We start from the raw sequence: 14,536 nt of genomic DNA on the forward strand, positions 1-14,536 counted from the left end.
AAAGTAAATGTCCGTTACCTTTGCCAAGATGCGTGTTGATACTCATGTAACGCGCCGTACCGGTGAGACTCTTGTGTTCCCGGTACGGTATATGCTTGTTTGTTTCCAGGTCTATGTACTCTTTGGCTAGTCCAAAATCGATTATGTGAATGACTTTTTCCCGCTTGGAGCCGGTTCGTCCAACCAGAAAATTTTCCGGTTTGATGTCGCGGTATATTAAATGCCGACTATGAACATATTCTATCCTATGGAGCTACAGAACAAAACATAAGTATGTGTATGCAAAAAGGTCAATCTTTCTCATTCAACCAAATTATAAATTATCATCTTCGTAATGTGTTTTATCATTATATTTTTCATAACTTTATATAATATTGTAATATATTTAAAACTTTTCTCTTTATAAAACTTATAAATATACATAATTTTAGATAAATATTTAATTTTCAATACTACTTGATCATTTGATAATTCTAAACCTTGAAACACCTTGAACACCTTGAAATTTGCCTCAAATAGATATCAAACTAGAAGAAAAAGTTTTAAAGAGAAATGATGAGGCAAGTGATTAAAGTTTGGGAGATTTGCTGGCGCCTAAGTCTGATGTTTGAGACTTCCAAAGTGCGGTAGTGAACGGTTAATTCCACGAAATTGACTTACAAGCTGTGTGGCAATGCTGAGAACGGTTTTGAGGGTGAACCTTCTCCCACAGAGGTCGAAGAGATCCTCGAGGCTCGGTCCAAGGAGTTCCATCACCAGAGCGTTGTACTTGCCGCATGGGCCGAAGTAGTACACCTCCGGTATACCCTCTATATGTGTGTTATGAACTATACCAATCGACACAAAAGCAGATCACACCCCAGATCACCCCCAATTAATTGCGCGATATTATCTCGCTCGCAACGCGAGCACAAAAACACAACATAAAATTTGACATGAAAATATTTTTGCATTATCAACTGTGACACCAACTTTGCGCACCACTTTCGCCACCAACTTTGCACAATATAAAAAATCCGCAATTTAACGTAATTTATTTCGTATTTTACATTATACGATCAATTTTCAAATGAATAATTTGGGGAATAAAAAGCAAAGATATAATTACAAAATAGATAATGATTAAAAATAACATAAGAATGATTTTTGTTCTTTTTCCCCCTCAAATGTCACAACTTTTAACAATTGTACAATTCTAAATGTGACGAGCTCGATATCTTCGTTAAGGAAAAATCAATTCAAAATTTGTTAAAAAGGAATTGCATTAAAAAATTATGCGGCAGAATGCATTCTGAACAGTCTGTCTACGTGAAAATGCAATATTTCCACGTTTATCTCTTCGAGCACATATCGTACATTTACGATATCAATCTCGATTCGTGACGTTGATTGTCGAGCTTTGCTCAAGCATGCAGAAATTACGCGCGCGATTATTTTTCACATGAAATTCAGCTAACACACTCTCTTGGATCGTATTGAAGTAAAATACTGTGCAAAGTTGGCTCTTAGATCAGCTGCTACCGTGGATTGCTTCTTGCATGCAGCGTCATAGACAAAGGACGCTGTACTAACCTCTGTGAAGTTGGCACTCCATTTTCAAAATTTCGATATAATTATAAGAGTTCTGGCTCTTCCCTAAAGAGTTCTAGAGTTCCTGATAGGTTTTAGAAAGAGTTCCGTCGATTAACTGTAAAAAAATTTAGATCCGAAAATATGAGGTGCTAACTTCACGTTTTTTCAAAACTCTTATAATTATATCAGAATTTTGAAAATGGAGTGTCAACTTCACAGAGGTGTTGTACTATCGGAAACATTTATTGTTTGACTATTAAGCGGATCCTGAAGTCGTCTGTTTTATCGATTTCTTTTAAAAACACTATACTTTTTTTCGGCTGTGTAGAATAAAAAATCCTTTTCCGTAATTAAAGTACATATGCTAATACAGTCTGGACGGTCGATTTAAAAGGATTTTTCATTTCACGCAGTCAAAAAAAAGAATTTTACGAAAAATAGAAGGTAAAACAGATCGGTACCTGTTTTATCTTCTATTTTTCGTAAAATTCTTTTTTTTGACTGCGTGAAATGAAAAATCCTTTTAAATCGACCGTCCAGATTGTATTAGCATCACGGCCGCAATCACCATAAGGCGCATTAGGCGCAAGCTGGGGCCTTATTTAAAAATATTACTCCTCACAAATGACAAAATTAAAAACATCCTAGTTATAATTGCAAAATTAAATGCTTACTTTTAAATATTAAATTCATAATATAAAAACTAAAGGCCGCTGAAAAATTTGTAAGCGGTAATTGTTTATTAAATTTCGCCTCTTTGCATCATGTAATGTATGTCGACTTTTATTTTCAGTAAAAGCTTTAAAAAAATGCATATGAATTTGATTAACTAAAATAGACTTGTTTTTTTGAGGTCTCATAATGATGTTGCGCCGAGAACCTCCAAAAGTATAAATGCGGCCCTGATTAGCATATGTACTTTAATTACGGAAAAGGATTTTTTATTCTACACAGCCGAAAAAAAGTATAGTGTATTTAAAAGAAATCGGTAAAACAGACGACTCCAGGATCCCCTTAACGATTTATGCTAAGCGTGCTGTAAAGTTAATAATCTACCACTTCTCCGTCGCTTCTTCCACAAATATAAACTCTAACAAGTCTCGCGAGTCCTAATATACTCCATTTATTCGTCATTTTGATACAATCTTAACTTTTATTTGAATCCCGTGTGATCTCGATTAATTTTAAATTTATAAAACCAATATATTAAATATTTTACTGTCCTTATTTTACTGTCAATATTAAGTGTTTCGTCCTTATTTCAAGGCTGTCCAAGTAAGACAAATGTAAAAAGGTAAGAATATAATAATGTTATCTAAAAAATTTTGCAAACATTCGAAAAAAAATTTAGTTTGATAATTACAATCATTGCTTCAATCTGAAGAGCTATGCAGTAGATTATCGCAAAGTATTACATCAAATTCACTTGGACATGCAACAACAAAAGATTGACATACATCTGCAGTTTCAGTTTCTTTAAGTATTTAATGTTGTGAAAATTGCACTCACCATGTGTACCTAATAATTTGTAAAACCTATATTCTAAATGTAGCTGTGGTGCCTTTGACTTCATTGGTTCCTGTAACAAAAAAACAAACTCGTTCGCAAAAGTTGTTATTGCACGAAATGTGCTTAATTCTTCAAAAAAATTATGTAATCAATGACAATATCAATGATAGTAATGTGACGTAAGATAAGTTATACTTTTACTCACCATTTTAATTGCTACGTGCTCATTATTGTACAGGTTCTTCCCTACAAAAACAAAAAAAAGAGAATCAGTTGATAATAAAAGACCGGTAAGTTGTTTGTAAATTGCGCAGACTATTTGAATTCTACACAGATGCACCGTGTCAAACATTTCAATCCCCTTTCGTACACCCAGTTCAATGGCAATCTGCCTCGTTATAATTTACCGTATTGCGTTACATGGAACAAAGATCGATAAGTATTATGAATGGAGAGTATTAGCGAAGGGAATTGTAGCGTGGGATAAATTGCTGCGGAATTTTAATCGTGCAACGTCGGGTTATATTGTAGCAGGGATTTTAATGTTCTTTCTAAAAGCGAACCGCGCGATTCAATTCGCGTACAACGTTAGTACTATTGCGCGAGATATACGTGATGTTTCATGCAATTATTACACCTCGATGACAATATGATTGCGCGATAATTAAATACCGTGCGACGATTCGCTGATTGCAGCCGACGTGAGGAAATTAAATCGTACAGATCACCGCGGTCATCGCGCGGAATTATGCTCGTTGACTATTAAACATTCGCGTAAACTTATCGGGGGTGTTCCATTTAACATAATCATAACATAAAACAATTATTACGCAAATTACAAGCGATAATTCGCGCTGTATTTCGCAACGCGCATCGAATAATGAAACATCGTCAATCGCAAATTGTATTAAATAAATTTATCATTTAATTTAGCCTCATGAACCGCCTGCAATGTATGTTTTATATCGATTACCCAAAATTCTCCAGATTACATTGTTGCAATTTTACCGCGTATTCGATTGGTCACTGATCGAATCAAATCAAATGAATCGAATCATCAATTGATATCGTGAGCGGCTGTCATTGCAAAGATTTTGACAGTTCGTATGTTAAAAGTGAGTAACATTAGATTGTTTAATAGTCAACGAGCAATTTAGAATTTATACACTGTACTTTACTACACTGAAAAAAAATTTTAGAAAAAATTTTTTACAATCAAATAAATATACATTTTTTTTAAATCTAATTCTTTCACTTGAATAAGTACTTATTTGATTTAAAGAAACGTTTTGTTATTTGAAATAAATAATTCTTTGTGTTGAATTAAAATTATTATTTATAAAATCAAATATAAAATACTTTAAAATGAAAAAATGTGTATTTAAAGATATTAAAGATAAGATTTATTAAAGATATTTAAAGATATTTAAAAAAATTATTCATTAAATTTAAGAAAATCTAGATTTTTTAAAATAAGCAATGAAAAATAGAAAAAATATATTTTTATTTTAAGTAATTTGATATATTTGATATAATTTGATATATTTAAATTAAGAAAACAAATTTTAAAATAAAGGTTACTATTTTCTTGTTGGGAATAGCCTATTACTTTAAACAAATGCTACGCAATGTTACGTTAGAGTTTCGTTTGAACACACAGACGTGAGTAGATGCTTGATGCACCACACATTCTCAGGTCTTGTGTAGACATATATTATTAAAACGTTAACAAAACTAGCATTTCCTGTGTGAGATTTCTCGACATTCAATTAATTCAATCTTTATTTTGTATTAACATTTTATATGATAAAAATCAAAATAGGTTTTGTAAAGCCTTTTTCGCATCTTATGTGGATTTATCAAGTAAATCAACTAAAATAAAAATGTCTGTAAAATTTTAATAAATAAAGATCCGTATTCAGAACGTGCTTGTAACGTTTTGTTGACAAATTGAAATCTTACGCTTTTCTTGATCAGATCATTGATTAAATATGACAAAATGTGAAATTTAAATTTATTTTAGTTATTTGTATTTCTTTTTTATACATATTATATTTGATATTTACAAAGCTAAATGACGCACGCGTAATGTGCACAATGTTACGTTCTAGTTAAATATAAATTCTCGACTATCGAAGCAATATTCGATCGTTTAGATATTATAAAATATACATCGCGGTACATGTAAAAATCTAATAATCCAGCATTATTTTGAAACATACAGAGAGATAATGTTTTATGTATCCAATTGCAAAAGACTATCTAATACTTTATTAAAATTTAATGTCACAAATTTGACATCTACTTTTTAAATTAAATAAAAAATTAATAAAAATAAACAGCATTTCTCTCTGCTTTACACCAGATTTTCTAAGAAAAATTTTTTAGTAAAAGTTAATAGAAACCTTTTAGTAAAAAGATATTAAATGTCTTCGTCTTAAATTGGATGATAATAGATAAAAATAAAGATATGTTTACTTTCTGCGCTACAAAAAATTATTAAATGCTTCTAAAAGATAACATTGAATACTGATTTAATTTCGCAGTTATGCGCAATAAATTTGCATGCATCTCATAATCCGCACGTGACTTGTAGAAAAATAACAAATACTACAGAAGCCGGCTAAAGGACAAAATTTAATTTTGTGGAGGTTTAATTTTGTCCGCAAAGGCTTCACCGCGTTGCGAATCTAATAAGAGAAACTTGTGTTTAGCGAATTTTCTTATTTTACAAATCAGCTGAAAGATACGACACACCGAAACGAAAGACATATAATAGAGTCACTGACTGGATTCATTCGAAACGAGTCTAGTGAGAAAGATGAAGTAAAAAAAAAAGGAAAGATAATAAGAAATGTAAGAAAATGTAAAATAAAAATATAACAGAGACATCGCGCGCAAAATATGCTATTTATACTATTGCTCAATCTTTTGAATCTTTTTTCAATCTCAATATTTATTTCAGAAGGATTCGAGGATTTTATGCGTTCAAATTAAGAACATTATGCCTTTAAATGTACAGTTTCATTATAATTATAAATGAATCGAACAATTACTCGTTCGAATAACGCATAGCAACGACGAACCAAACGAGTATAACATCACGCATGGTCGGTGCTACTTGACGTTCGCGTAAGAAAAATGAAGCACTCGACATTTACTCGTCGCTCAACGAAAGCACATTCCTGCGGCCGCTTGTGCACCTCTACCTGTGGAGACATAAAGGATGCGGGCCGGAACGAACGAACGAACGAACGAAACCTCTTCGCCAGAAGCAAAGGTCAATGACTCGTGAACGAATAGGCGAGTGAGCGAGTGTTTGCGCGCGCGCGCGCGCGCGTTCTGCAATTAGCAGGTTCGATACTTTCTCGGTAATTAATGCGACGCTTCTCCGGCCTTTTTCGTCCCGCTCTCCCGTCGAAGCGCGATTATTTCGGTTAAAGGTTGGCCACGCCCTTGTAGGACCAGCTGTCCCACCGTCGGCGCCTCTCCGCACTCGCGGAACGATCGTGACTTCCTCGACGCAAGAAGCAGCGATATAAATATCGCTTAATCGCTAGATAGTTGAATCTCTTTTAATATCTTAATTTGTGAATTACATTAATGCTTCGTGAAATATAATCAGTCAACAATCATGATAATAAATTATGACTGATAGTTTTACACGTAATGATTCATCATGTTCATTTCATACGATTGAAATGAACATGATGTTTATTGAAATAGTATAAATAGTATTTAGTTTAGACAATTTTTATACTGACGCATAAAATTAATTGCGTTATATCGCTCCTTGTAAATAAAAACAGGAATAATATTAAATGCTGATGTTACAAAATGTTGATTTTATGATTACGCATCGCGAGTAAAGAAAAAGTGCTGGCACATCTCTCGCTTAAAATATTTTTACACAAAAAAAGTCAAGTGTTGCAACAATGTGCTTTCTAATTCAGTCTACTCGTACACACAAGTGAATGCGATGAATTCTATTAAAAACTTTACGGCATTATTTTCCTCTTTTCTTGTAAATTGATTCTAAAAAGATTAAAACGCTGCAGCAGTTGCAAAATGCAAATACCTTTCTACTCACTTTCTGCTTCGGAGATTTTTTCTCTAAATTATAGTTTTTATATTATTTTAAATATTAAATTCGTAATTTTTTTTATAAATAATTAAGCGCTAGCGGTAGTGATTGTTTTCGTCTGAAATTAATATAAATTAATATAAAATAAAGTTGGACATGTGTGAAATCATAATTGCGCTATTGCACGACACGTTTGAGGTGTTACTTAACGCGCATTAAGGAAACGATCGATTGAACCTGCCTGTGAAGAGCCACCGAGAGGATTCTTTTATCGAGCATGGCCGCTCTTCGGCCGATATAACCAGTCTTACCGGTGCGAACGCCGGGTGCCACGGCGAGAGAACGCAGGCAAAAATTGCCACGACAGAGCGTGGAAAACTATCGACCTGACACACAGGCGCGCGCCAATCCGTACAAAGGTACAGAGAGCAAAGCGGTGCGAAAACCTGGTGAAAGAAAAAAAACACTGACAATGAGAGATCAAATGGACTCGTCATACATCCTGCCTGAGCGAGTACAATAAGTACGCAAACCAGAGTTTTCAAGATGCTAACAATATCTATCTATATTTCGGTTAGCAAGATTGACAGAATACATGAAGAAATGTGTGACAATGTGAGATAAAATTCGAAAGATATAATAAAAAATTAAAAGTGTATGAAAGAATGAAAGAATGAAATTTTATCCGTAAGAAAGTATATCGATCAAAGCGAAAACAATCCAGCGCTTCTGCAACGTATAAAAAGATAATATTACATGTCCAATTATAGAACAGCTAACGTCTTACCTTTAGGAGATAAAACGATATTGGCTGTACTGTGTCAAATTAATTATTAATTAATACAAACTGCTTGTTAATATCAGAAATCTAAGTAATTTGAATTAGGAGCTGTCTGATACGGCAACTCTCTGTTTTTAAATTCGGTTAACAAAAAAAAAAAAAAAAAAAAAATTTCACTTTCTATATTACAAAAGATTTTTTAATATACAAAACGAGCGATGTCTAACATTTCATACCGACTTCAGCCCGTAGAATCCTTAATATTTTGAACGTACAAATATCGCTAAATGAAAAATATACATGTGGTTTTTGATAACTCAACGTCGTCCTCATTTTTGTCGACGTGTATTTTAATACGTCTTTCGCTCTTGTATTTTTTCGTTCGTTTTTCCCAAGACCTCGTTGGGAGCTAACGTAAGATAAATGTTCTCGCGATACAAGCGCCACTACTACGGCGTCTAATGGGTGATCCGTCCCTGATCCCACCCCTTTCTACCCCATCTCCTTTTCCAACCTTATCGTCCATTCGTTTATTCTCCTCTACCGTCTCTCTCTCTCTCTCTTTCTCTCTCGCTCTCTCTTGTCTCTCTTTCTAGCTTGGCGCGCGATTAACGCACGAGCACATAGAGAGACGATGAGAAAGACAAAGAGGAGGACGTTGAAAGGATCGAGTCGGACAGGCATGAGGAGGGAGCGTGCGCGCCACGGCGCGCAAAATATACACACGAACACGTGTGTGTATCCCTTTGCATGGCTTCGCGAGGATATATCCCTGCCGTGACCCACACGCACGAAGAACCATGTGGTGTGGGAGGATTAACCCCTTCGCTACTCTGTCTACCGGCAAAGTACTCGCAGTCTCGGGAGAAAGTGCGTGACGCCTGTGGCGTGTATATTCGCCCAACTAGAATTGCAAACTAACGGAATAGTAGCAGAAAAAAAGTCAAATAACTGCCAATTTTCTTTCTGTAAAAAGTAAAATGTTTATATGTATATTATTACTGTTTTCGCGAATTTTAACGCAAAAATGCATTTAACTATTGCAAAAGCAATTTATTATAGACGCTATAATTTCTATTTATGTTTCCCTGATTTGATTGATAAATTAACATGCGAGTGACAGCAAAAAGTAAAAAAAAGATGTCAAGCCACCACAAAAATCAGACCTATATCTTTCATTCAATACTTTTAGTATATTCAAAAATTTTAAGATTTAATTAAGGATTTAATTGATAAGCACTATTTTGAAACAAATAATTGGCAAGTTATTTACAATTTATCGAGCCACAGTATGTACAGCGAGCCATAATATGTAACAGTTTAGACTAAAGAACAAAAAAGATTTGTTTCTACAAGTCTTCAAATCTTCAAGTTGATCACACACACATACATATCTTAAATTTGTTATAACCCGAGATCTCAGATCACACGTGCATTATCAAGTATTTACACTTAATGTATCTTATCTCCACATTTAGCACAAATCCATCTGAATAGATTATCGTCTTAATGCACGCAAGTTGAAAAATTTGTATTTCTTAGGAAAAAACGGACAGAATAAATTCCAGAATAAATAAAGAAAAAAAAAGTAAAAATTTAGAATAAAATATGTAAATTATTCTACAATTTTTAACTGTTTTAGCAATTAGCTCAATATATTAAAAGACCTAAGAAAAATCGAGTTAATATAATAAATGAATTTCATAAAAGAAATAATTTCACTTCCATAATACACATTCATCTCTTTTCGGTTAACCGTTTATTCTATTATTACGGCACTCCGGTTGATGACTCCAGTTACAATAATATCTGCCATCGCAAATTTTGGAAAGGATCGATGTCGTGCGCGACGCTAAAGCGAGCAGATTGCAGCAGACGCTGAAGGGGCAAATAATAGCGCAAAATGCAGCGCGCGCGGTGTGAAATAAAATATCCATGTCTGAGAAACTGAAAAATGCAAATCCAGAAATTCCTTCCATTTTTTTTTTTTTTTTAAAGAAAAGTCTGTAAAGATTGCAAATTAAACAATACAAATTATTAATTAGTAATTGTGTAATTAAGTAATTACGATAGTTTATTAACTTACAAATAATCAATGTTTAATAATTTGAAGGCAATCTACTTCACTTTACGAATGGCGATACTCGTTTTTTCACGATTACATTAATTTTAGATCTACTATAATTTATTTCTCAAAAATTTGTATTCTATTGTACTTTTGAAAAATTCTGCCGCAGAATATTAAATAAGCTTCTTACAAGAACGCTGTACAAATAAAATTTGTACCCCATTACAAAACAATGAAAAAAACCCGTTATCCAGGATAATCGATATCGCACTGTTTGGCCAATCACACGTGCGTTATCAGAGACTGATAGCGCGGCTTCTGTGAAGGTAATCGAAATTGAACGTGCGCCGATATTACTGCAACACGTCATTACAAATTGGAAATGTTGAAGCTAAAGCGCCGCCATTATTGATTAAAAAGTAGCAATAATAATAATAATAATGTCGATAAATAATAACAATTAATCAACATCGTATTGAAATTGTTTCTTATATTTCAACTCAATTCAGAGGCACGATTTTAAAGTTAAATGTTTTGAAATTGCGTAGTTTGCGAACATTTCACCATTCGTGAAAGCATACGAAATTTAGGTAACAAAGTTACGGATACTTTCAGTAAAGTTTCGGCAGAAACAGAAATAGAGAGAAACAGAAACGGAATCCCCGACAGGCGCTTTATAATTATAACAGCTGTCGCGTATTTGATATCATTTTCGGGCGTTTTAACAATGAGAAATACTGAACATGTTGTCACACACAGTTATTTCATCATGCGATTCAACAAATACTTACTCATTATTTCTACTCGTTATTTCATCATTATTGAGATCATTATTATAGAATGAATCATTATTATAGAATGAATAAAAGAATGAATGCTGACTTGACGTAACAGCATCGCCACCGCGTGCCGAATGCATCACGAGGATGCTTTCGAAAAGCGCAGGGAAAACACAGTCACATGGCATCACCAATGTCGGGAATGCATGAAAGCTGCTAAAATGTGAGATAATTATTTCCTCGGCGTGCAAGTGAACAGATAAAGTAGACTAAAGAGAATTCAATACACATAATCTGTACTCTGGAATATCGTTAAAGTGAGATGACAATAACGTTACGCATTACAGATCACTAAGAAAACAATTTATGTATACGCAAGTATTCTTCACTAAAAAAATACCTCTTTTCTCGTGGAATAAGAAATGAACAATTGTACAATTGCTGATAATTTTTTTAAATGATAAAAAATTATTTTATCTCTTTTGTAATTAATTCTATGTGTACTGTGCTTTCGATACATCCTTCCAAGGAATTTAGTGTCTACCACACTAGCGTTAACTCTTTAAGGAGATCCCGGAGTCGCCTGTTTTACCGATTTCTTTTAAATAGACTACTTTTTTTGGCTGCGTAGAATGAAAAATCCTTTTCTGTAATTAAAGTACATATGCTAAAAGAATTTTACGAAAAATAGAAGGTAAAACAGATACTGATCTATTTTACCTTCTATTTTTCGTAAAATTCTTTTTTTCTTGACTGCGTGAAATGAAAAATTCTTTCAAATCGACCATCCGTACTGTATTAGCATATGTACTTTAATTACAGAAAAGGATTTTTCATTCTACGCAGCCAAAAAAAGTAGTCTATTTAAAAGAAATCGGTAAAACAGACCACTTTAAGATCTCCTTAACAGCGATTTTATTCCAAAGACAGCTTTCTTTTGACGCTATAATAGAGAGTATGTAAGAATAATTGGAAAAGCATGGCAGGCTGACGCAGGACCTTGAGAATCCCTCGGCAGTATGTCTCTCCGACCGTTACTAGGGGCAGCTGTATCCGCCGCAAACGTTCGATGTTGCGAGCTTCGAGAAAGAAATGGGCATAAAGGCCCGACGGTTTCCGAGGGGCGCGAAGGCGAGCGACGGAAAAACACGCGAACGGCCGAGCGAGAGCGACTAGGCAGGTGTTGCGAATGGAACGTCTCGAACCAATTGCAGAACACGTGCAATTCGACGCGTGTTGTTGACGCCAAGAGCTAATCGGAGCTACGGTGAAATATCAATTATTACTCGCGAACGCTACCGTTTCGAATGCTTTAATGTTTACAACACGAGTAGCGATACAAATGTCATTTTAAGATTGTTATCGCATCAGGATGTCTCATAATACGTATGTGTGAAAATTATTTTTGTTAATAAGAATCATTTTAGAATTTAAAAATATCACACCAATCAAACATTGTTACAAGTAGAATCTCGAGTCAGTCTTCTACTTAAAACTTTCGTGAATTTTCAATGTTGAAAATGAAGAAAAAAATGTTACACTGACAGTAGCAACCGAATTTTCCGAGTTTCATCCGAAAAAAAGCTTCTCTTCCGTATTTTCACGACCGCATGGCAACAGTTTTGTCAAATTTTAATTTCGGACTACGATTGCGCTTGCGAAAAAATAGTGCACCTTATTTAACGCGGAAGTTCGGCTGTGATTTGAGGGCCGGCAATTTCCGATGATCCGCACGCCGAGGGTCGGCACGAAGATATTTTTAAATCACTTGTAACGCGAGGAAGGGAGGGGCATTATGCACGCATGTGTAGAAGAATATCGAAGGTGTGCGGAAGAACGCGCTGAGATAAAGAAAAGGGAAAACGGCGGATCGATAAGAACGGCCGTCATCCGTGACGCGATTAGAACGGCTGTCTATTATCCGCCAAGGATGTAAATCAACAACAATTCTTATTTTCCACCTAATTCCAGAATACTTTGTTTTCACGCGAAAAGTTTGAAAACGCAAATCATCAAGATATCTATCTGTTCACACTTGATGCAAATAGTCACATTTGCGGTCAAACTTAATGTTCAAATGCATTATTTTGATAAAAAGCAAATTATTTTATAGTTAGTTTAGTGGTAAGAACAGTCGCCCGGAAAGCGGAAGACCCGGGTTCAATTCCCGGCTTAGCCACTCGCGCCCTGATATTTTTTCTCTCGTTCTTCCTTCCTTCAAATAACTTCCTTTCTTTCTTTAATTAATACATTCAGATTCTCGATAATGATGTACGTAATTTTCGTATACTTTAGTACTTTATCTCGATTCCGAGATCAATATAGACTTTAATAATGTCTCCAGTAGACGAATTAAAATTTCTATATGAAAACATTAATAATTTTCGCACTAACAATCAGCGATGGCTCCAGATGTCTTTTAATACATATTAATTTGATATTTTATCGTTAGTTCTTTAGAAATCGCATCACGATAAACGTATCGTTGAAAGTGAGAAGAATATGAGTTTTCAGTCACAAAACACATTTTGTGTAAGATATTGTAGATGAATAATTTTTTTATATTTAAGTTTATGTGCTAATTAAATTGCTCTTTCTGCGAAATACAAAGATTGCAATTTCTAGTAAAAATCGTCTATAAAGATTGTATCTCTGCGTACTACTATAGAAATAAAATATCTGACGTGAAGCTGAAAAATATGCGATTTGGTATGTGTGAGGTGTACATACGATATGTCTTGCACTTGATATGCAAGCAACGTCAACAGTAATATACGCGGGATGAGATCCCGCGCTCGCGCATCGCGACTTGATCCTCAACGGATCCCACTCGATCTCCTCTCTTAAAACGCGTCCTTCCGTTTCGTACACTTTTGCCGCGATCGTTCTCAACTGTAGATTCCTTGACTTTGATTTGAAATCAATTTCTCGTTAGTGACAATATCAAGATCATTACTTATATTGCACCTTTCCGTCACTTAACATTACGTATCTTTGCAAATAATTCAAAATTAAAATTCGTTGAAGCGGAAAATGTTCACCTTATATTAATCGAAAAATATCAATCATATCTATTTTCTTTTCCGAATTTCAATTTGGTCACAAGTTGTTCGTTTCACTTAATTATTCGAAATATAAGAGAGTCGTCGCATTTTATCAACAAAGAAAAAATTGACTTCAAGATTGATTGCGGAATCTGTCGTTAAGAAATAATGTGATGGAAAAATAATGCAGTGTAACACCCTGCAATTCCAACTAGCCTCCAAAATTGGTCAAGGAATCTCTCATTAGAAAGTAATGTGTTAGAAGTGAACGCTCTGCACATCGCGTTCGCCGCGCAATAACATTCGACCCATTTCCACCCTCGCGTAAGTCAGCCAAGGACGAAGAAAAGAGGGGGAGAGGAGAGCATAGATGTAATTAGCACTCAGACTCTCACTATGCTCCGAGCATTAACGGGAAATACGACGTCGTCGGATGTAGACAAACTCGATTTCAATCGTCAAAGTTAGAGAAAGATTTTCTAGAGAAATGTATACATATATTTGTGCCTTGATCAATTGTTGTCTTTCGGAATTCATGTTCATTGAATCGCAACGGCAATATCTTGAAACAAATATGTAGTTGAAGAAAATCGGCTTTTTGCAGGAACCTTCGATTAGTTTTCAGATATAAATCTTTCAACTCCAAAGTTTGAATCGTTCTTATCGCATAAAAGATATTAAAAAAAATTCTTGTGCTAA

The 14,536-nt window shown here is 34.4% G+C and overlaps 1 protein-coding gene across 22 annotated transcripts in view; it reads right to left on the reverse strand.

Moving 5' to 3' along the window:
- The window catches only part of gish (casein kinase I gish), a 34,419-nt gene that overhangs the window by 7,428 nt on the left and 12,455 nt on the right, over positions 1-14,536 (reverse strand). For 16 of the 22 annotated variants that reach the window (XR_010888036.1, XM_067347723.1, XM_067347725.1 and 13 more), the window contains exons 2-5: positions 3,287-3,327; positions 3,082-3,151; positions 661-827; positions 19-253 (exon numbers count right to left, since the gene is read on the reverse strand). Coding sequence is in view for 21 of the 22 variants with exons in the window: in XM_067347723.1 (XP_067203824.1) it covers positions 19-253; positions 661-827; positions 3,082-3,151; positions 3,287-3,327 (513 nt within the window). In the remaining variant the exon portion in view is untranslated. The remainder of the gene's footprint in view (positions 1-18; positions 254-660; positions 828-3,081; positions 3,152-3,286; positions 3,328-14,536) is intronic. The other 6 variants (XM_012379600.2, XM_067347715.1, XM_067347717.1 and 3 more) reach the window with 1 other exon arrangement.

This window comes from Linepithema humile, chromosome 1, assembly GCF_040581485.1.
Source record: "Linepithema humile isolate Giens D197 chromosome 1, Lhum_UNIL_v1.0, whole genome shotgun sequence".
Lineage (NCBI taxonomy): Eukaryota > Metazoa > Arthropoda > Insecta > Hymenoptera > Formicidae > Linepithema > Linepithema humile.